The sequence below is a fragment of the Aplidium turbinatum genome, chromosome 2 (genome assembly GCF_918807975.1).
Source record: "Aplidium turbinatum chromosome 2, kaAplTurb1.1, whole genome shotgun sequence".
Classification (NCBI taxonomy): Eukaryota; Metazoa; Chordata; class Ascidiacea; order Aplousobranchia; family Polyclinidae; genus Aplidium; species Aplidium turbinatum.
The window spans coordinates 9,245,705-9,269,466 of NC_137473.1; the positions used below are offsets into that span (position 1 = coordinate 9,245,705).

General features: G+C 37.3%; 2 protein-coding genes across 3 annotated transcripts; both read left to right on the forward strand.

The window, feature by feature from the left end:
- The first annotated feature begins 577 nt into the window (after positions 1–577).
- Positions 578–6,392, forward strand: LOC145765024 (perilipin-2-like). Of its 2 annotated transcripts, XM_082576756.1 has the most exons (11): positions 578–733; positions 835–954; positions 1,415–1,570; positions 1,687–1,858; positions 2,233–2,282; positions 2,415–2,513; positions 2,831–2,959; positions 3,278–3,397; positions 3,469–3,645; positions 4,902–4,989; positions 5,721–6,392. In XM_082576756.1, exons 1-11 carry the CDS (start codon positions 674–676, stop codon positions 5,762–5,764), a joined length of 1,215 nt encoding a protein of 404 aa, XP_082432882.1. In that variant the 5' UTR covers positions 578–673; the 3' UTR covers positions 5,765–6,392. The 2 variants fall into 2 exon arrangements, with proteins under 2 accessions (XP_082432882.1, XP_082432883.1); XM_082576757.1 differs by lacking the exon at positions 4,902–4,989.
- Positions 6,393–8,653: 2,261 nt separating this feature from the next.
- On the forward strand, positions 8,654–23,478 carry LOC145765216 (protein unc-93 homolog A-like). The gene is made up of 11 exons (XM_082577000.1): positions 8,654–8,809; positions 9,750–9,899; positions 11,036–11,217; positions 11,793–11,914; positions 12,387–12,571; positions 16,000–16,142; positions 16,515–16,709; positions 17,801–17,883; positions 18,278–18,432; positions 19,106–19,273; positions 22,054–23,478. The coding sequence occupies exons 1-11, from the start codon at positions 8,671–8,673 to the stop codon at positions 22,089–22,091; spliced, it is 1,560 nt and encodes a 519-aa protein (XP_082433126.1). The 5' UTR covers positions 8,654–8,670; the 3' UTR covers positions 22,092–23,478.
- Positions 23,479–23,762: the final 284 nt, after the last annotated feature.

Here is a 23,762-nt window from a genome sequence, read left to right on the forward strand (position 1 = left end):
GTTCGAGTGATTTTGATGACGCAATCTGTTGATCACGCGGCTATTCGAGTTTGTCGGACTGAATCTGAAAAAAAAGTTGCCAGATCAAACGTTTGTTTTAACGGTTTAGCGATAAAATAGGTTTGAGCCATGGCTTTAGCTGGAGCCATTTTTCAAAGTTAACTGCTTTTAGTTTTCAGCCACAGTGCTAAAAATGCTGAAGATAGTCCTATGCTTTTTATCGCAAATATATACAATTCTATGAAAAATACATAATCAATAAATCACTCAGTAGCCTACGGAAAAATGTTAATTCTCAAGTTAGATTAAAAGACTAAATTAAAGTTAAATTTTTTTCTTTTTATTAAAAAACAGTATGCAATACATTATGACATGCACGTATGTTCATTTTCAAAATGTTTATTTAAAAGAAAATGAAATAAAAGCAGCTATTTAATGTTGTAAAATCAGTCAAAATTATTTGATTGCACACCTTCAAATTATCTGGCAACTCTGCTTATTCTAGCTTTGTTCATAAAGAGAGTTGAGGGTGTTTGGTTGTGGTATTTCAGGTTCTTTCGACGTTTGAGTTCGGCATAGTGTAAGCTTCTGTTTCACTGTAATAATTGTTCAAATTATTTGTATTTAGATTGTACTACCCTAAGTTCAATTTACTTTTACTGCAAAACGAGGAATGTCTGAAGCAGAAATGATGGACTCAGCTCAGATTGAATTGAGTTTGTCTGAACCCAAGGTAACTATGTCACTTACTACTATTAGTTTAATGGTTGAAAAATAATACCATAAATATTTGATACTGTTTTGTTACACTTATTTTTAATTTACAACTTTTAGGAAGAAAATGCTTTGAATCGAGTTGCCAACATCCCCGTTGTGGCTTCAACTTGGAATGCAATGCATGCATATTATTGTAATGTCAAGCAAAACTATCCAAATGTTACACCTTATTTGGAGGTAAGTTTGATTATAAAATGTTTTGGGTCATAAAAGGATTCAAATGTAGATTGAAGAACCTGGCTTATGTTAACAGCATAATTGAGCCTCTAATTATAATCACATCAGATAGGCTAAGCCAGATAACACAAATATTAGCCTATGATTCAAACATAGACAAATAAAATTATTGTCAATCAACTGTGAGTGCTTTGTTTAAAAAAAAAACAAGGGTAGATATCATACCGTAGTCTAGATTTTATATGCACATTTGTACTGAAACTTAGTGGTTTGTTAGTAGATTTTTTTTATTGTTAAAATCTTGGTTCAACCTCCAATCACATTTAGGAATAAAAACATGCTAGAAGTTTACATGGAATGTTTTATGTGTTGCATGGATTAAATTTTATATATAGTTGAAATTGCATTGTGTAATAACTTGCATTATTTAAAAATATTTAATTACTTTTTTTAATTGTAGACTGCTGAAAAATTGACATCCACAGCGGCAAACATAGCCTTGACAACCTCCCGTCCAGTTGTTAATAAGTTTGCTCCAACTGTCAATTCTTATGCTAACCAAGGACTGGATAAGCTGGAAAACTCAATACCAATTATCACCAAAGAGCCAAAAGAGGTACGGTATATTGCTGACTTGCACTGGATTTTCATGTGCACTAACAACACATTTAGTCACTATTGTTCTCATACACAATTGTGATTTCCTCATTTAATCTATTGTAATATTTTTAGATTTTTGAAGAAACAAAATCTTCAGCTACCAATATGCTGACCACCCGAGTAAACAGTGTTTTGGACGCAACTGATAAGTATGTGGATTACTATTTGCCTGGTGAGGCAAATGAACTAGAATATGAAAGTGATGAAGACGATGAAGATTTATCCAGTGACGAATCTAATTTTGGTATGGAAACTTTATCTGGTTTACAGTTGTGTATTTGTGTAGAACGTAGATTGTAGTTGTACATGCTTTCAATCCTTTGTTAGTTTTTAATCCTCCAATTATTGCATCTAATCAATGCTTTTGGTTGTTTTAATTGACTTTGCATAATTTTGTATTTTTATTGTACCAGTTTTCAATGTTCTAATTATACTGTAGTGTAAAAAAAATGAATGTATAGTACAATTACAGCACAAACTGTAATTGTCATAACTTCATGGTATTCAACTATTTACTTTCAAGATTTATAAGTTATGAGATTAAGTTTATTGTACGGTACTTTAGAAGTTATAATTGCTATAGAAATATTAATATGCTGTGATAACTAAATATTACAGATGAAGAAGAGATGAACCCCAGGGAAAGGATTCAAGACATTAAAAATAAGGTGAAAGTTATTGGATTGGCAGAAAATAGCCATGTTTATTTTTATTCTGTGTCTTAAGAAATAACTTGCTGTGGTTTTGTTCATACAAGCTTATCACGAGAACTTCACTAAATATGACGCAATGTCTATTAGGTTAGACATCGGTCATACAAAAGAATAATGGCAAAATGGCAAGGATTACATGTTAGAAGCACAGAGGCTCTCAACAAACTACATTTCACTGTCGATTTGGTAAGGCTACAATTTCATTTCACGATATTTTTCAAATTATATATAATATATGCAATATATATATATATATATTACCTATTTTAACAAAGTAATTGTTTTGTCTTCACACATTTTGTGCAGTTTTGCATATGATGTGGTGCAAGTTCAACATTACAAGTTTAATGAATTCTTTCAGTTTAATTAATATTTCAGTCATCATGAGTGACGATGGTCGTACAGATCAAGCTCTGTTTTTGCTAAATTTAATTTAAACTGGCTCAACAGCATTGTGCATTTTTATTTCTGGCTTAGTTCATGGTCTTAAAAATTTTTCACAGATTCAATATGCTCAAGACACTTTCAAAACATCACAATCAAAAATATCTTCTGCTGCAAATGATGCTGTATTCACTGGAGTCATGGCTACCATTGGCGGTCTTCAGGATGCTGCAGATTCAGTCAACAAGGTTTGTGTACATTTGTCACAGAATGGTACATATCTGTTTCATCTTTTAAAACTATGCATAATGCTTATTGATGCTTCATTTTTTGTGATCTCTGCAAAACATTCTGCCTGGAAATAAATCAGCTTTTGGCCAATACACTTTAAAGGTTATGTAAAAAGAATTTAACTGTGTCACGTCAATTCTTAGTAATATCTTCATTTGCAAAGGTTTTGCTTCGTCATTTTTTAGCCCGGTTCTATAGCTTTGCTTTGAGCTTTTCTAGCAGGTGTAACGTAGCACGAAACTTGTCAGTTGATACATAATGTGCTTTTGTTACAGCAAGTTGAGGAACGTGTTCTTGTACGAGCTCGCAGCCTTATCAGACAACTGAACAAGTCTTGTGAAAGAGCTGTTGGCTACTTGCAAACTTATCCTAGACTCCATAAGCTTCTTGACCAGGTAGGTTCTCTACACAAAATGGCTTAAAGTGAAGCTTCAATTATCGTCGTGTTCACAAACTCTTTCTTTAGGCTAAAATTGCAAAGAAAGCAGCTGAAGATTTGGCCAGCCGTTACGCCGACAAGAAATCTATCTCTCAACTTCCAACCGCCATTGTAGAGTCAACTCGTACAAAAGTCAAAATCATCGAAAATCAATTGCTCACTATTCTGGAAAGCCTACAAAACAAATCTCCTATTGACTGGCTGGTAAATATACTTCATTGAAATTAGCTGGCATGCTAAACTGATTTTGTGGCAATACCTGCATGCAAAAGGGGCTTCAAATCTCCCATAATTTGGCTTTCTTAAATCTTTAATCTAACACAGTATAACGGTCGCGTCACTCCAGTTCTGAAGGTGTGATATTTCAACGGCCACATTACTCAATTTTGATTGGGTTGGTTTCTGATGGTTCTACAGTAGTTACCAACAAACATTTTGAGAGGAGTTTGAAGTATCTTTTGGTTTCTGTCTTAGATTATTAGAGAATAGAGATACATTATCTTTTTGTTTGCGCTGTTCACGTGGGAGAGCTTCTAGTATGTTACTTGTCACTGCATGCTTTCTCGTACGATTTTTGGCTACTAAGCACGATGTTTGAAGCAATTTTTTGCTTGGTTGAAAGTGAACGGAATCCTTTGGAAAAATTTAATTTGCAACGAAATCTAAATGCAGAATTTTGTGTCGGAAGTATTTTTAAAAAGTTTTTTGGTTGAGTACTCAAACCTGAATGATTGGTAAATCTTGAGTTTACAAAAGTGCTTTTCCACTGAAATGAAACCAAAATAAAGGATCTTTCATCGAAGTGAAACCTTTTTGTTTCGAACAATCGTATTGCCTCATGATGCGGTTACCCAGCCAGCAAAAGCTAACTTTTCAACAACAATCTAAAGAACAAATAGTCGTTTTTCGGCCGTGGAGTGCAGCAAGAACTGACAGCGGCAGACACATGTTTCGCCCATGAGGTGGGCTCATCAATATCGCACCACAAATTCATGCCACAAAGCTCGACTGCTGGTTTGAGCAGTCAGTTGAGTTTTCAAGGTGCCAAAAAGAAACAAAAAATTGGCCACATTATGTTGTGCAGTCAGGGCCGGATTTAGCTGATGGGGGGCCCGGGGCACTTTTAGATCGGGGGGCCCCCCGCGCAAAAAAAGTTTTTGCGCCTACGGCGCGAAAAACCATCTCTACGTCTACAGTAGCATCACTCCAGTAATGCACAGCATTTTGCAGAAACTTTAAAGGCTAAAAGGAAAAAAATCACATTTTTTTCCACATAGGGGGGCCCTTCAAAAGTCGGGGGGCCCGGGGCAACTGCCCCCTCTGCCCCCCCCTAAATCCGGGCCTGTGTGCAGTCGTTGTACAAACGTTAGCTTTTGCTACCTGTTGAAGCGATGCAACACAACGTTCACATTACGTCATTTGTTGCGTTGCTCTTGCTGATGGCTTCTGATCGGCTGCAGGTTCCGGACTTCGATATCGATCCCCTAGGAGGAATGGAACTGTTGGAAATTGAGACACAATTGTACGATAGGCCGCGCAATGATGACGGTGCGCTTTAGCATGCATAATAATCATTCAGCAAAGACTTTTTTACATTGATTCAACGTCCGCTGAATCAACGTAAAAGGACTAATTTGCTGGCTACAAATAGTGCAACACAACTTAACTAAATCGTGCGTTTTTATGTCAAGTTTTTACGCACGAACCAGCATTGTTATTTTGTGATATGTGTGTGCGTGGGCTACTCCGAAGCAGCACCAGTTGTAAACTTTTTGCAAATTCACTTCAAATGCGTTGCTACCGTGCTTTGCAAAAGAGCAAGTTTCTATCTTTTGGACAGGTTTTAGCCACGTGGAACGTACTCACATATCTAGCAAGAACAAAATTATTATTGCTACCGTAGTCTTTAGTCTCATAAGTAAAAAAAGCAGTGATGTAAAAAGAAACTTTAATGAGTTATCACTTACAAGCTATGCAATTTGTATGGAAATTGCACTTTCAATACTGGTCGATTCATCATCAGAGATATCCAGGCATACACGAGAGTAAAACATTTGAAATGCCATTTCCCGTTTTCTTGTAGCTTTTCACCTGCATTCAAGAACACACTACCCACTTTGAAATCTGTTTGGAATCTGAATGCTTATCTAGCTCGATATTTCACCTTCAAATCGTGGTCGACTCTTGATTCTGAATGTAAGATGTAGCTTTCCTGGCACAGCATTGGTACGTTTTCAACGTTTTTTTTTTCTATGAATAACTCGAAAATCTGTTTTCAGATGTCGAAAATCATTGCGAAACAGAGAACGGAAAGCAAGAGTAAGGAAGAATGAAGCGTCCATGTACTCTGCTTTGTCATTATGTTTTGTTCATACCCCAGCCAGCAAATCGCTCATCACGGTTATGCTACTGCTAAGTTTTTGCGCTTTTTGTTTGTAAATTGGTGTTGCGTTATACCCACCAAGCATGCTTTATGTATTTTACATATGCTCTGCTGACGTTCAATAATGTAAATGTTACCAAATTTGCGACCCGTGTCTCTAATCGGAAACTTTCTCACGAATATTCACATTGAAGTTTGACATAGAATTCGTTTTTTTCAAAACCATCATTCCTCCATTTAAAATTCAAGCTTCAAATTAATCATTGGTATGTTGGTTTAACGTCTGCATATCTTGAATCGATATCAAATGTGATTCCAGACAGCAAAATTAAAGTAAATGACTGATTTTACTGTGTGGAATCACGTCTCCGGACGTTGATTCAATGCAAAAATGATTTATTTTGCCATCTGGGATTGTGCTTTGTTACCTGGGTATTCCGTTCTCACATCACATTATTCCAGCATCACTTACGTAACAAGGCGTTGAATAGACGCGAACTAGTTGTTGTCGGCCTATGCCTCATACAAAACGCTATTTTGTTTTCAAATACAACACGTGCACTGCAAATGTCTGAAACTTACTCGAAGCCTAGTTGGAGCAGGAAAACCGTCCGAGATAGTTGCGCGACCATATTATGGTTAGCGCAATGCCCGCTTGTCTATCGTGAGTAGGTCAGACTTGTGCTAACGCCAGGTAAATCGCTGCTTATCAGGCTTATTGTTACTAGAGAGCCCAGTTAGAAATTCCAGTGTTTACATGGCCAAACACTCTTTCTCCACTGAGTAGTTGTATGGTTCAATTTTAGTCCCCAAACTAAAAGGTTTGTCGACGATTACGCTGCGGTTCCCCAGTTAGGTCATTTCTACTTGTGGCCTGCAAAACGGCGCCCTGGAAAAAGATACGACATCGTGTCAGGCAGGAAGCACTTGGACTGACCAATGTATAGCAGTGAGTTGTGAACCTTAGTGCAGTGGCTCAACCTTTTTCGGTTTGCGGCACCCACAGTCAAACCAAAAAGTTTCTGCATTAAAACAAAATAATTTTGAAAACAGTTTTCGCAAACACAAAACTAACTAGCCTACAGCTCCGTATCATATCATGTACAATTTAATGAAGTTCGTTTCAAACAAAGTCAGTGCTAAACTTGCGCTGAGTTTTATCGTATATTTCATAAGGCTACTCTGATAACTTGCGGTACTCTTGCGAAACGTAAATGGCACCCCGGTTGAGAACCACTGACTTAAAGAGTGGGGAAACCCAAATTAACTTTGCGAGTTTTTTGTTTCAGCGTGATGTCATTGTGTACAACATGCGTTTTAGCAAAAAAAAATCCAAATTTTGTTGCCCTCGTCTCGCTAAGGCCGCTTTTGTTTGATACCCGTTTGCGAGGTCTCGTTGCGCATCAAGCTGTGGGTGCTGTTCGCTGTGACGTCACAAGGTACATATAGTTGTGGCCAAAAGTTTAAGACCAGACTTGATTTATGACCATTTTTGCACTACTTCAAAATACTGCATCAGATATAAGATGATGCATAACGATGATGCAACTGAAACAATATCTGATGCAGTATTTTGAAGTAATGCAAAAATGGTCATAAATCAAGTCTGGTCTTAAACTTTTGGTCACAACCATATGTACCTTGTGACGTCACATCGAACAGCGTCACAGCTTGATGCGCGCGAGACCTCGCAAACGGGTATCAAACAAAAGCGGCCTTAGCGAGACGAGAGCAACAAAATTTGGATTTTTTTTTGCTAAAACGCATGTTGTACACAATGACATCACGCTGAAACAAAAAACTCGCAAAAAGTTAATTTGGGTTTCCCCGCCCTTTAAGGCCTTGAATGGTTTTGCAAATAATTGCTTTTTCGACTTTGCTTTTTATTCAGGTTGACCGGGCAATGAGCACTGAGCAGAGGTCTACGTAGGCTACTATGAAAATTTTGAAGAAAAGCCCATGCATCCAAATTGCAAAACTTAAATTCAATAAAACAATGATGTTTCATAGTCCAACCAATTTAAGTTAGACACTCTATCAAAGAAACCTCTCAAACAGCAACGTCTGCAGACGTTGAATCCATGCAGAAACTGACGGATTTTTTGTCTGGGCTATCACCGCCTGTACAAGTTTTCTTTTTCTGTCAATTTTTTTTTTTAAGTTTTATTAATGGCCTCATCTCGTAATTTATCACTATGCTCCTGCCAGATTTGGTTTACAATCATGATTTATATGCAAAAAGCTGCAGATTTCTCGTTTGAGTTGCATAGAGACTGGTGCAAGAAATTGGTTCAGCCAACGCCTTGTAGCACAGTTTTCAAGTTTTCTTTGTGAGGTGATTTCATGTATTTCAGGATAGGCCTAGTTGGTGAAAAATGGAAAATGACGTATTAGGACGAAAGATGATTGCATGTTTCCAACATTAAGTAATCAGTTCAGTTCAGTTGTTTTTTTATTTCTGACCATCATATCAAAACAATACACATCAACATAGCAAAGGTCAAGAAAAAGGTAGAAGCGACAAAACGCGAACGTTAAAACGTGCTTGTGATCGAAGTAAGTTATTGAGTTGAAAAAAATTTGGCACGGTCGCAACACCTTCAGAAAAATTTAAGATATAAAGGGAAAACAAAAAAACTAAAAAATGTTACAAAACAAATAAACATATAGCCTATAGGCTATAACTTTATTAGCCTACATAACTTTAGCTGATATATTGAAGATTTGTATGGACAGTTGCTATGAAGATCGGAGCCTGTGGTATTAAGCTCATAATGTCAATTGAACTGAGGCATTACTTTGCGCTGTTTCGTCTTTCAGATTTAGTTTTTCAATGATTTTAAGTCATGAAGAAGATTACTTTTAATAGTCATAAAGATGTTACCAAGTCGGTGGCAATTTTCTTTATAGGAGTAACTTTGAATTCTTCCACCAATTTTACCGTGAATAACTTGCAACCTAGCCTCAACATTGAAGGCGGATTGGGTAAGTTTGTAAGCCAACGAAGTATGAAAGCTCAATTTTGAGAAAACATTTAAACTGCATATTTAAAAAAAAATATTTTGTTTTTGTTCTATGAATGTATAGCTTAGTCATAGCCGTAGGAGATGGGGGCAGTCTCACTTCCGCTACAAAAAACGTCGCTAATTTTGGCAACAATGTAAATTGTTACGTCTTCAAAAATATATTTGCAAAGACAAAATTTGTGAAAATTTTGTTTGGACCCCGAAAATGTTTTATTCTCCTACGACAATGAGCATAGTTATCGTTTAAGCTGCAAGTTAGGCCTGCTTACAACAGCTCAATAAAACTGCTGCATGATTTAGGATACGCTACCAGGTTGTGTGGATAGCCAACACAGTCATGAGAAGCTTAGCAGCTAAGTTTCAATACCATTGCATTTGATTCCTGACTCTCTGAGTAGTCACAGAGTTTTACGGGCCAACAGCAAAAAGTAGCCTACGGTACGATAATAGCCTATAGGCTATGGAGCCACTGCAGCAAGGTAAACCACGTTTCTTAAAACTAAGACTTTAAATTTTAGTTGCAGGACACAAAGAATAAAAATAGTTTACAAACAAAACAAAATTTTTGGGCGAGATGTTAGTTTTCTTGGTTTAAAATTTAATATCTTGGCCGAGGATTTTGTTTCAATGCGATCAAAACACATTTCCCAGCACGTGTGTTGCTGTTAACAGCCTTAGATTTTCAAATATCAGATCTGATCAAACTAACTGTCTGATTCAAACCAAAAGTTGATGATTCCTGACGTGCCAGAAACGGTAGCTTATCATAGAAACAAGTAATCGGGTGCTTCTGCTATGACTCTTAGTCAACATCACAACGCAGCAAACTAGAATTTGACTTGTATGACCTACATTGACAGCAACTCTAGACACAACTTTATTGTGGAGTTATTTTACAGGAGTTACGTCTCTTGCTGTCTTTTCATCATGCATTGTCATAGCTGGTGTGATAATCTGTCCGACTCTAATGAAGTTCATCACCGCGAGAACAGCCTTGATAATTTCTGATTTTGCGCAGTTGGTTTATACCTTGACAAATTTTTATCCAGGTAAGATTGTGTCTCCAACAAATTAACATTTGCATACCTATTTTTGCTTTGTTTTCAGTCAACTGAACCAGCTAGCATTAGACCTATCATGGCCTGATTAGGGCTCACGGGAGCCCGAGGCACAGCTAAGTTTAGGGGCCCCTATTGGCAAGCGCTTTCGATGCAGAGCAGCAGTGCTCAACTTTTACAGCAAAATCGTTACGCAATTTGAAATCGCCACTCAAAAATAGCAGCTGTGCACACACTGGCACAACAACTTTCACTACCTACGCCTACGGTAGCCTACTAATGTAAAAAAAATTGGGAGCCCCAAAACCAAGGGGCCTGAGGCCTGTGCCTCGTGTGCCTCATGGTTAATCGGGCCCTGGGCCTATCCATACTATAGCTTGTCACTATAATCATGAGGTATTATCAAAGTTCAGCTTAGTAGCAAATCGTAGAAAATTGACACGTTTTAGACATAGGCTACAATACGGTAGAATTCATTATAAAGATCACTAATGGAATGGAAAATACATGAAAAAGAAAGCAAAGACACGCTTAGAATGATTTGGACAAAATACATCACAAAATAAAAACAGTTAATTTCATGTTGAATCTTTCTGGATGATTTCTGAACCAAACTGGTTGATTCCGGTTTCCAACGAGATACAAAGATGTCACATATTTATCTCTATACCGCTGACAGAGGATTGAAAAAATTTCAAACATTGTCGACGCAGCACCATCTTCTCCTCACACTAAATTTGCTTTATTTTGGTTTTTCAGTTGTTTGAGTAACGTTATTTACTGTAACTACTGTGTTCAAAGCCGTTATTAAGATGATAATTTGAGCCCAGTAGGCTACCAATGAAATCTTTGGACCACAAATGAAGACACTTCTATAAGTAAACCGTGTTTGTTTTCCGGGCCCCTATTTAAAGGTTACAGGCCCCTAAAATCATCCCAGATGGGGGTCCAAAAGTCCCCCCTGGATCCCTCCGATAATGTGACTGACTGTGTTGTCCATCCCTATCTATGACCCCAAGTTATAGCAAAAATACTTTTTACTGAAGATGAAGCTACCGCTATTTACCACCAAGTAGCCTATTATAGCAAATGATCAAGAAAAATCTTTATCATACTTTATTTTTTAGTTTCCTACACTCTGATCCCAGCTTCTGTTGTATATGGATTTGGAAGAGCTTTGTTTTGGACATCTGCTGCATTCTTTTCAGTTTATTATGCAAATAAGTACATGGAATATGGAAAGAAAAGCTTCGGATATTACTTCAGTAGCCTCAATGCATACCTTTTTGCTGCATTTTTATCCGGTCAGGTTAGAAAAGCAAAGACTTTCACTTCTCGTAGTCTAAGAATGACAAAGTTTGTTAAAATTTCGTCTATCAGATACTTTTTAGAGCATTTAAAATGGATGACATACAGTTTGCCGCTCATACTGTATTGCAGATAATTAGAAGTCGTAACTATGCTAAAATGATCTTATTGCAGAAAAGGCTTTTCAAGCTAATGTTTCGCAAGATATGGATTTAACCTGGGATAGTAAGTTATCGCTATCGGAGTCACTTTTTTTTTCAGTTATGATTGTGTTCAATAATGATGTATCAAGGTCCAACTAATATTTCTTTATTTTTCAATCCTAGTTGGTTGGTTTGAATCTTTATCCTCGGACTGACAAATAAACTTATAGGCTACCATGGTTTTGATGCTAATTTCATGTCCATCTTCAAACGTTACGTTAAGAATGTTGGCAAGACAGAACCACATTCTTTCGATTGGCGTGGAATCAATCTCCTTTCAAACGTCATCGCGTCATATCAACTGGTTATATTCACGATGTCGCGATGTCGAATAACCGACCATTTATTTTGCGACATTACACGACCATTTTAGATGTTCGGAAGCCTGATCCCGTATGCTATATTTGAAATAGCTGATACATCAAGCGCATTGGAAGCAAACATATCAGCCTTTGTCAACTTATCCCTTTTTTCAACAACATCATCCTCACAAAAGTAAGCTAAAGTGTAATTATGAAAGAGCGCATAGTGCATTAACAATTGAGAGGTAACAACCCACGCAATAATGCAATAAAAACACAAAAATTCTGGTTTTCCAACTTAAAAAGCAGGAAGTAGATGAGTCTTATGTTCTGACGTCTAATGTGTAGTGTGCAGAAATGTGTAGTGTGTAAAGTGAAAGATTTTCCGAACAAAAACATGTTCTAACAAAACAGAATTTTGTTTTCGATAAAAACTGGGATATAATTTTTATAGTGACAAAATTTCTTATGATTATTTTGTATAAGTCTCAGTATTGAACTGATCACTGTGGGGCCCAGAGGCATAGGGGAGGGGGTGATAACCCCAAGATGTTGAAGCTTTATTGTTTAACTACACATTGAAGTGGAACTGCTTTTATGACGTTATCACAATGACAAAACGACGACATAATGTAACAGACGTTGAATGAGAACTTTTTTAATAGTTTCCGTTTGTCCGTACAACAAGTATGTGGAGCCAATGACTGCCAAGAACCTTCTTCCGTGGCAAAGGAGATCTCAAAGTATAAACCCAAAAATAAAAGCACACTCTATCTTCTGCTGGGTGTGCTTGCCTGCTCCTCTTTACTTGGTACCCTCCTACATTTCATTTTTGCTCCTCGGTTTCAAGGTAAGATATACTTAGAGTTAAATCAGTTCATAACGAGTTATAAAAAGAAAGTTTGAAGGTTATGAAACTTGATTTTATTAAACATGAACCACTTCAGAACTTCATAACAAGATTCTCAAAAAGCTACGAATTGCATTTAACTGAACACTTTTGGCATGAAGAATAAGGACAACCGTAGGAGATGAAGATAAGGGGGGGGGGGGGGGGTAGTCGCACTCCCGTTGCAAAACAACAAAAACTTGCCAATTTAGGGGAAAATGTCTAGTTATCTGGTAAAATTGTACATCGTTGCGTTTTCAAAAATAAATTTGAAAAAACAAAATTCGGGCAAATGTTTTTCACACTTTCAAAATATTTTATTCTCCTACGTCAATGAGAATATAGGTGCTTCCGCTCTCAGAAATGCAACTATCAAAAGTCACGATATTGCAGTTGAATAAGCTACCGCCATCTTAGTTTTAATGCTGTTATGGTTATAGTGTAGTCGATGCATACTTGCATAGCCTACACCAGCCTGCCCACTACAACATAGATTAACTTTATGATAGGTTTTTGACTGAATCCACAATATTTGATAGCCTGCACAGAGGAAGCACAAAGCAGGGTCAATAGTGGTGAGCGAGCAAAGCAACAAACCGCGTATCTCATAAGATAAATTGAAGAATTGCACCACTTTTGTCAAAATGTTATCAGGGCACCATTTTGACACCCAATGTCTTTTGTCCCATTGTTTCCATGGCCTGAACTGTTGGTCATGCTTTTAGTAACTTAATGAGAACTACATTTTGGGCAAAGTTTGTATTTTTTCTTTTTAGCTTTATATATATCACAAAAGCTGAAAAATGATATCTTCTACAGAGAATATATTTACAAAAGTCGTTTTAGTTCTGCTGCAAGACATTAGATATATGAGTTTTTCTTTCAAAACTGCTTTCAAATCTGCTTTTTCATAACATTAGCATATGTATTAGCATATGTAGGCTACTGGCTACTGCACAGATTTTGATGCACTTTTTCTTGCAAATTCAACCACAGACGATGCTCTGTCTTCTTTAAATGTCTAGGTCAAGAAATGAATATTGATGAACTGGTAATAATAAATCAAATGAGTAAAACAACATTGCAATAATAACAATAGCAACAACATATCAAATTAGAATGTTTTCGACGCAGCACTGCTTTTACGGGAACTGAATAATCAAAGGCATCTGAATAAAAAAATATTAATAATTGCAAATAATATTTAAAAACATTATGAGATATATTATAGTCTTGGCTACATTAAAATCGAACCCTTACGAGCTGTGTAGCTATGTTGAAACCGTCCGGATTTTGCTCTGAAAAAGACGAGGAGTGAAGTAATAATAATGTTATGGTTTTATTTATTTTTGCTCCACAATTGCTAAAGTCTTTTAGCGACATGGCTCGTATTTAACTTTGTATCAGATTAACGATGTCAACACAGTATTACCCGACTTGTTTTCATTGCGTTATGCAAGAAAGAATAAAATCGAAACTTCTTTTTTTAAGTCTTTTGTATGATTCGATCTGGAATCGATCTCAGACTCCTATAGCACTAGAGCCGAAAGCGAAACTCCTCCGCCATTAAGCTGGTCAGAGGACAATAATTGATAGGCCTACGTTGTTCAACCCTGATACTTTGTTAATAATAATCATTGATTTGTACTAGGCTGACTGCAAAACTACTCTTTGTCAATGTTAGAACTTAGAACAGTGATGATTCCTCAAATTGTTATAAAATGCCTCTTCTGACGAGTCATGGCTTTATATTCTGACGAGTCATGGCTTTATATAGGCTGTAAGCCCCGACAGCACGTTGTATGAACATACGGCTCTGTAACAAAATAACGGCAAGTTCAAACAGCACTGGTCAGGGCCTTTGAGAGAAATTTTCACTAGGGGTACGAAGAGTCACTCCGGGCCTCCCTGTCACTCCAGGCCCCCTTTGTCTTGGACAAAACGCGTGATGTTTGCTTAGACGTATTGCACACCATACAACATTTTACTGCAGAACTGAACATCTGTGCGCAATAATAGTATCAGGCTGCAATAAAACTATTATTTAGTGCTTTGTGTTGTGCATATCATGTAATCTGTCCCTCGCCAATTTGTGTATCCTGGATTGAATTCGTGTGTCAGTTGTTGATGGTGCTGTTGAAAGGTGTCGCTTGTACAGCTTTAATGTAAAATTTTCCAATTCATTGATTTATTACTCTTAGATGTAGCATATAGGCCTAATTATTCCTGATGAGGACACTATGTGGCATCGAAACGTTACATTTAGTAGTTTTTTCTTGTTTTTTTTTGTGTGTTTTGCAAAAAATGTTAGATCCATTAACGTTACTGAGTGTTATATGCATCTGGTACAAGCCAAGCTCTCTACCAAGGCTCAAACATAACATCTTGTTAAAACATAATTGAATTAATCATCTGACCAATAACCTTTCTTCATTAACTTTTGCATTCATCACATGCCTAGCAGAGGTGAACAAAGTCACTTTTTTTTTACTCCGGCTGCGCTCCTGCTCCGAAAGTATTGACTCCGGCTCCTGCTCTAACTCCGAAATTCATTTTGAAGTGAAATAAGCGTAAAACTACCTTTTTCAAATAGTCTTTAAGAAACACAAAAATCCCAAAAACACCCGGGCTTAAAAAAAAACCTAGCAGGTTGGACTTTTAAAAAAAATCCCGGGTTTTTCTCAACCCTGCTTTTGCTACACTATGCCCCTTCCCCCCAGACAGGAGAATAACCAACTTTTATGATTTAATTTAGAGTGCTTTGAACAGAACATTTTTGCACGTAAAGCATTAAATAATCACTTTGGGCCCCTAATTTGCGCGCAATGCACTCAATTACCTTTCCGGGCCCTTCTGTTACATAACGCCCCCCCCCCCAGGACTAAAGAATAAAAACTTTTATGCTTGAATTTAGTCGTTTGGAATGGTTTAAACAAACATTTTTGCACGTAGACTATAAAATCACTATTTCGGGCCCCCCAGCAATCACAGGCCTGGGCCCTCAAGGATACGCCGTACCCCTCTCCCATAGGCCTTGGTACTGGTTGGTTTCTGGGGGTGTTCCCTTGACCAACGTATTTTAAAGACTGCTCTCCATTCAGCGGCACCGAGAGGATGGAGTAAGTAACGGACAACAAACTTTAACAAGCGGAAACTTCACTCTGTCAAACTCCGCAACCGACTGTGCATTAGTGGTTCAAAACTTCTACAAGCCTCATCTTCATTTCGATACATCAGAGTTGACCAGGTCCATCCCTGTCAACCAATCAATTGGCACACGGCACACTAGGCTACCCAACAGTTTACTGTAGTCCATTATATACATATAGGCCTATAGCCAATATAGCTAAAAAATATTAGGTAAACTGTTTTTTTGCTGACTTTTACAGAAGCGAAACCAAACGTCACAGTTTGTGACAGATGCGAAAAAAATGGGGTGGAAAACGCTGCTTATGTTACAAATGGAAACGAAATAGCCAAATCTAAAGATTCAAAGCTGGATGTCAGCAAGACAATTTCTTTCGAAGTGGTTGTGAGTGAATGCCAACAAAGTATAAAACCAGAGTCGTCAATCGGCATACAAAATTTCTTTTTTCAGTGTCGACTTGTGGATCTAGGCTCTTACAGCTTTTTTCTTTGATTTGAAAAACTTTTCCGTTCTAAAATGAACAATGCATCGCTTGTTGTCCGAGAAGTTCAATAGTTGTTTATATGTTTTACAACTTGCAATATAAAAAATCGCAACAATAGCGTACATGACGTTTAATGCATTTTTTTTAAGAATAGAGGATTTTATTTGGATTATTTTCATTTGCTGTGCTAGCATAGACTTATTTATAATGTGGTGGCGTATCAACAAGTTTGGTCTTACATATTTCTATTGTTTAAAACATGCATTTTGTAGACACCTTCAAAAAAAAGCGAAGCTTATGTGAAAATTCTATCTTCTGTTGCTGATGTGAAGAAAACGTTCGCAGTGACGTTTCGTTTTCAACAACTTCTCATAGCTTGGTACCAATTCCACATGGGAAGTAGCGTTATATTTTTGAGAGGAGAAGTTACTCGAGCCTACATATCCTGTGTCTACGGAGTAGCTCAAGTAAATTGAATCACTATTATTAAAGTAACCTTTACAGCCTGTTCATCCTTTGCTTTACTTCAGCCTTTGTCAGAAGCTGCTTATTCAAATAGAATCTAAGTAGCTAAGCATTGTTTGAAGACCATGATTATGCCGTAGGTTAAAATTTCTTGCTTCAAGCGTGATACTAAACCACACTAGTGGAAAATGCAGTTAGCCAGTGTGATCCAGCAAGTAGCTTTAAAAGGTGCGATTTTGCAAATTCAACTTGAATAAAGTTAATTTTTTGTTATTGGGTGGGCGGTCGCCCTAATAGTAAAATTGCACCCCCTCCCTCTGAATCCACCACTGGTGAGATCATTGCAATAAACATTGATTAAATAAGGACCCCTTAGACACAACTTTTTGAAGTGCCAAGTGCAGTTCGTCAAACTGAAATTGAGTTGAAATACGATATCTAAATTCAAGTATAGGCTAAGTTAAACTGAATTAAGTATAAGTTTCTCAATCTGAGTAAGGATCTTGGAAAATTCCAATCGTAATTTTTGCGTTTTTTTATTTATCCGATTCTGAACGTCTCTTTCGAAGTTCTTACAGTCTTTCCAGTAAAAGCAAAGCAGAAAATTTGGAACAATCGCGTGTCGTTCGTAAAGCCATCAAATCTACATGAGTCGCGACTAACGTATTCTCTTTGCTTTTGAGTATTTGTCCCATAAAATCATAAATCGTCTTGGTGAAAACATTTTCAATGCACTTTATTTTTTCCTCAGTACAAGTATTTCAATAAACAAAGATCTTTTATTTGGCAGGGTATTTGTGCTTATCATTTTACATAAGCTAGCGCATTTCGTTATTCCTAAAAAATCCATGGATCATACTTGCTGAAACTCTCTGGAAATTTTACAGTAAACATACCAAAATTGAAACCAAAGATCTCAGCTCTGCATCTGGTTGTACAATGGCAATATTCGAGAACATTGCAACGCATCCAACACTTTAAATTAGTGAAAGAAACTTCTTCAAACGTAATGACAGCTATCTTTAAAGCTTGGTGCACGTATTATGTAAAGATAATAAATGCTTTTTTTAATCGTTCATGCTCCAATGTTTAGGTTGGGATATCAATGTCAATTTACGGTGCTAGCCTTCTATTGTTTTCAACTGCCACTGGAAAGGCGTCGGCGAAATATGGGAGGTACAGTAATACACGAAGGAAACTTTTCCCATGCTTTGAAATTAATATCTGTTTCCAAAGAGGAAATTTAAGGAAAAAATATAAATTGAAAATAAACCGACTGCGTTACCGCGGCTAGCAGTAAATGGTGAACGTGAAAGGGCTAAATCAGTGGTTCTTAAGCTTTTTTCTGGCACGCCTCCCTCTAACAATGATTAAAGCTGGGTTAAATACTGCTAAGAGTGGCTTTCATTCACTCTGTAGTATGCAACAGTAGAAGTAAAGCTTATGGTGAAAACAAACAACTACGTTTTTCTGAATTGTTGATGCACCGTACCACAAAAACAATGTAGTGGAAAATAACTTTTACTCAGTCTATGCTTTTACCAGAAAAAGGTAAACCATTTATTTGCAGAAAGCCTTGTATTTTTGTTGGTTGTGTTGCAAACCTGGTCGTGTATATCACGTGTTTATTATGGGTTTCCGATGAGAACACCAGTGTTGGATTCATGTACGCTTTGATGTTTGTGGCAGGAATAAGTGATGCTGTTTCTCAAGCTGTGAGCTCAGGTTTGAACGTAGATGAACTCTCCACTGTACCTACTGTGTTATTATCATTTGCATCAGGACAATTGGTCCGTAGGCTATTTACAGCAAAACAATAAGTTAACTCACTGTAGCGCATTTAACAGACAATGCTTTTGTGGAGAATTGTCAACCAGTAAACTGCGAACAACATTATCGATATAGAATGCAGAGATAGAATGTATAATGACTTACCATAATAATGACATAAAATAACTTTCTAATACTCAATGAAGGCTTGACATCAATTGAAAACGTTAACAGTTTTTGCCTTTTTGATAAATGCCATTACGCCATGTTGGTATTCTTGTTTTTATCGTGATACAAAGTAAACACGCTATTAACTAAAGTAAACACTTAACCAAAGCATATTCATCGTACCGGTAGCCTATAGGCTAGTGTTGAAAATAACAGGCAACATAAATAAAATGCGTGTAGCCGCTGTAGCGGTTATAATTTTATCACCATAGGCCTACATCATGACATTTACTAATTTATAATTAGAAAAGGTTAATTGTTCTGAGTTTATTTCGGTTATTACATTAACGAAATAAATTTTGATAGCCTACCTAATTTAAGACAAGTATAAATCATTACTTATCTGTAATGAAAATATGAAAAAGTGGACCTTTGACTAAAAATTTTTTTTTTAATTTAGAAATTGCAATAATCCACTTTCCAAACGACACCAAAGCTGCATATGCAAACTGGCTGCTTTTTGCAAGTGCTGGATATGCTGTACAGTATTCTTGGAGCACTTATCTATGTGTTGGTGTCAAAATATACATTCAGCTTTTCCTGCTGTCGTTTGCTATTGCAACCTTGGGTAAGGTTCTTCTCTGTAGGCCTATTGTAGACAAACAGTTGATGGAACAAAAGAGTATATTATAAAGTAGCCTACAGTAGTAGCTATAGTAGGCTAGTGGTGAGCTAAATGTTAGCTCAGTGGTTAGTGGTTACGCCCCGTTAGCTCAGTGGTTACGCGCCCGGCTCAAGATCAAGCGGCGCTGGTTCGACTCTAGGAGTGTGCGCTTGAGCTACGCACTTCAGGACTGCTCTCCATACAGCGGCAGCTGGTGAATGGAATAATTCCCCGGCAAGAACACTTCAACAATCGGAAAACTTCACTCTGTAAATCTCGGTAACCGGCCCTGCGTCAAGAGCCTCTAGAACAGCGGTTCCTAAACTTTTCTAAAAAAAATTCCTGGTGGACCCTGTGCAATTATTTTGATATTTTGCGGCCCTATAAAAATCAAAGAATGCTATAGGAAAAATGCACAAACCACACCATTTAAAGAAAAAGCAAATTCTATGAAATACGGTAAGCATTTAATGGGATGGGTGCACTTGTTTTGCTGCAATTAAGCTGCAATGATCGATTTCGAGTAATGGGTAGTACCAAATTTAAGTCATAAGTAAAGTAGACAACCGGAAACAGACATTGCTGTCGGCTGCAGCGTGGGTCAGGTGTATGTCGGAAGGCGTACACCGATGCATAGCGCTCAAGTCCGCTTTCCCGCAATGCAGGATAAAGATAAACAAACAAACAAGTCATCAATTTTTGGTTTGGTTTTGGATAGCACATCTCTCATGTCGTGTACTACATCCAATCCGTTTCTGTATTTGTTTTTCATATTGAGTAGAGTGGAAAAGGCTGCCTCACACTCATAGGTGATTACAAAAGGAATGAGCACTTTTAGAGCCATTTTGGAAAGATTTGGATAAGACTGTCCCAGTGTCCCATTTCTATCTAAAAGTCACTGCAGTGAAGAAGTTTTGCGCCATCATCGTTAATCATATCAATAAACCCTTCTTGAATTTCATTCGATGCTGAAGGTAAATCGTCAAACTTGAGTGCAAATGGGGTGTTAAATGAAAAGGTGCAATTTGTCAAATTCCTGTAGCCTAAATTTAGAAAATAATGTGAGATTTCTTCACTGATAATGGACACGTGCTGTTTCATCACTTCAATAATATCATCATTTGCTTCAAGTTCGTTATCATCCAAAAATTGATTAAGCTCTGGAAAAGGGACAAAGTTTTTTTTTTCCAATTTGGAACCCTACAGCACTATTTTCGTATTAAAAGCTGTCAACTTTTCATGGGAGTGAAGAGCGTTCATTTCTTTTCCTTGCGAAGCCAGGTTGACAAAGTTGACGGATTCAGTAATACGGCATAATTGTGCTTCAAGCCTATGATGCAAACACTAATAACCAACGTAAGATAGTTAATTGGAGTGACGAGGTTGATGAAAAAGATTACCGAATATTTAAACAACCACTGTCTAGTTAAGAGACAGCAAAATACGTCCTGACTCTAACGATGTCGGTCTCAAAAAGACAATTCAAAAGCGACCGCGAGATGACGTCACGACAACGACAGTCGATAAAGAATTTTACGATTGCAAAGAACGATTAGATTTGAAGGGGATTCATAACACCTAATGTTTAAAAACTTTTTAATAATTTTTTTTCTAGTAGACTACTGCATAATAGTACAGCTATAATGTTTAAAACAATAAAACATTCGCTAACTAAAGACTAATAATAAAGCAAGCATTACACGCGAGAAAGCTTCATTATCGAATCACATTAAAAAAATCTCGTTGCGGACCCTCTGAAACTGCTGTACGGACCCCAGTTACTCCGCGGACCTCAGTTTGGGAACCGCTGCTCTAGAAGTATGTGAAACTACCGGAATAACCTACCAAGGCTTTGTCAGTCCGAGGATAAAGATTCAAAACCAAACCTAAATTTTGTGATTTTCAAGATTATTGAAAAAAAAACAGTGACTATTTCACAATGTAAGAGACATTAGGTCGAACCACAATTTACAGAAATGCACTTTATCAAAAGACAGATAGTTTAGTTAGGGCATTGGAAGTTTAATCGATTTGGGTTTGAAATTTTAGCATTAATTGTTTGTGGAAATATAGGCTATTCGGATTGAAAAAGCTTTCCTGAAAGCTTCATCCTGGCAGTTTCACATATTTGTAAAGGCATTGAACCTATGACGCTGGCCCCACTGAGATTGAGAGAGTGAAGTTTCCGTTTGTTGAGGTGCTGTTGTTGTGAGCAGGGTCGTAGCCAGCACAAAATTTCGTAGTGAGGGTGTAACTCAGTACTATTGCATACATGGACTTTATCCACGGGGGTGATCACCCCCCACTCATTGGAGTGGTTGGAATGACTAAGACGAGTTGAAAGTTGTTGTTGAAATGACTATGACAATTTTAGCCCACTGTCCACCCCCCCCCCCCCGAATTCTAAAAGTGGATAGAGCCCCTGATTGCACATGTCAGTGAGCCCGGCAATGAGTCGGCGAAAGCAAATCACCCTGCGAGCTGACTTTTCCCAGAATATTATGATAAAAATAACTCAAAATTTCTTATTCTGAAAGTAACTTACTTCTACACGTAGCTTAAATCAACAGTAAAAGTCTGTCAACTGATGCTGTAAAACAGGTTGAAATGTCCATGAAAAATATATTTTTGGGGGAGGCAACCTACAAATTATCATTCGGAAACAACTTAGCTTATGGTAAGTTTATGCAACTGCTGGGGCTGGGATTTAATTGACTGTAACCTATGTATATTGTTGTTTTTAGGCGTTGCCGAGTACAGATTGTCGAAAGGTAGAGTGTGACTTTTCTAGGTGAAATCCGACAAGTGAAAAAGTCACAAAACATGGACCTTCATTGCCAGCATTTATTTTCAAGAGGCTGCAGTGCGTCAACTTTCAATTAACAAAAATTAGCATATTTCCTTCTACGTACCGGTACCTAAAAAAGTAACTAAAAAAGCTGAATCTTTCCTCACACTTTGCCTGCTGGTTACATTTCACATTTAAAAAGTATTTCAGACCAGGTAACTAGCTCCATAACCATTTACTATAGGCTACAGAGAGAAATAAGTTCATTTGCCAAGCAGGTTGTAGGCTATAGGGTACGGTAGGCTACACAATGAGCTGACATCACAATATAATAAAAATTATATGGACGCTCTTGGCATATGCCGACTGAGCACTTCACTAGAAGCACCTTGCTGTTGCATTGCGCCAAGCTCACTGCTTGCAGTTTGAGCACTTTGGCAAAGGTAGGCTACATCTTCGTGGCTCTTTATGTAGCCCAACGCTAATGAAAATCGCCAACGATCGGAAATTTGTCCCACGATTGGGAGTTTTCTGCCTAGGGGAAGTGCGAGACCGATGGGACACGGGGATCGAAGGGACAGCGCGATATCTTGCCCCGTAATGAATAATTTTGGGCAAGATGGTATACTGCTATTTTGCATTTATCAAGTGCTGGCATTTGCACAACAATCTAACCTCTTAGTGTGATTCATTAAGTTAAGAATCGATTTCGCTGTATTAATAGCATCTTCAGCTTATTCAAATAGAAATTTTGGCAATATTGATTTTGGACACGAAATACGCATCTCAGGTTGCACACGTGAAAGAAAAAGGATCAACTCAACTGTGTAAACAATGGCGGCAAAATAGTAGGCTATTAATTTTTAGGCCCCAAAGTAAATTTTAGCTACCGTATAAGATTAAAAAGAATCTGTAGAAAATATCAGAAATAACACTGATTGCCAATACAACCTAGTTGTTTTAAATCAGTGATGTGAGAAGCAAGGTTTGTGATACTAATGGAGTTTCAAATGTCAACAGTATGAACAGAAGAAGATATTTCTCAAAATGGCTGATTACGGGACCGACGCGAAAAGTTGTGCCATCGGTCTCTTATTGGCCTTTAAATTTGTCTTTCCAAACAATGAGGATGTTGCCCCAATTTCTAAGATATAGTACCAAAAAATACCGTACCTACCGTAAAAAAAGTATCCTTGCCATCCTTTGCCTTACCAGTTTCTATAACAACACACCTAAGTGGCATTTTACGTTTCTCAGTGAATGTTACGTCTGTATAGACAATGGATATTGCATTTGCTTACGAAAGTTCACAAAAAAACTTGACCTTTCGCCCCGGCCTTTCGTATTGATTTTTCTGTAAATAAACCAATTTCAGTTGTTACAATCATTTTTTGTACTTCTTTTGTGCAACTTTAGACATGTCCAGCAACAAGATTGGTCCAGCAACAAGATAGGACAAGCAACAACATTGATAAAATTTCGAATAACTCAGTGACTAAATACAGTAGCCTATAACATTTCAAAAGTTTTTGCACGATAGGCTACCTCGTAAGTCACTGCATCTACAAACTATGAAAAAATGGAAGACGTAGGCTAGCATTTATATTGGAGTTGTTATTAATAAATAAAAAAAATCTGTCCCATGGGTCCCGCACCTACCGTAGG

What these genes read in the sequence shown, in the direction of transcription:
- LOC145765024 (XM_082576756.1), top strand. Translation starts at nt 674, where the DNA reads ATGTCTGAAGCAGAAATGATGGACTCAGCTCAGATTGAATTGAGTTTG. An exon ending in ATGTTACACCTTATTTGGAG is followed by an intron (nt 955 to 1,414) that starts GTAAGTTTGATT and finishes TTTTAATTGTAG; the next exon opens with ACTGCTGAAAAATTGACATC. An exon ending in CTGCAGATTCAGTCAACAAG is followed by an intron (nt 2,960 to 3,277) that starts GTTTGTGTACAT and finishes CTTTTGTTACAG; the next exon opens with CAAGTTGAGGAACGTGTTCT.
- LOC145765216 (XM_082577000.1), top strand. Translation starts at nt 8,671, where the DNA reads ATGAAGAAGATTACTTTTAATAGTCATAAAGATGTTACCAAGTCGGTG. An exon ending in CAACATTGAAGGCGGATTGG is followed by an intron (nt 8,810 to 9,749) that starts GTAAGTTTGTAA and finishes GTTATTTTACAG; the next exon opens with GAGTTACGTCTCTTGCTGTC. An exon ending in CAATTTCTTTCGAAGTGGTT is followed by an intron (nt 16,143 to 16,514) that starts GTGAGTGAATGC and finishes TGCATTTTGTAG; the next exon opens with ACACCTTCAAAAAAAAGCGA.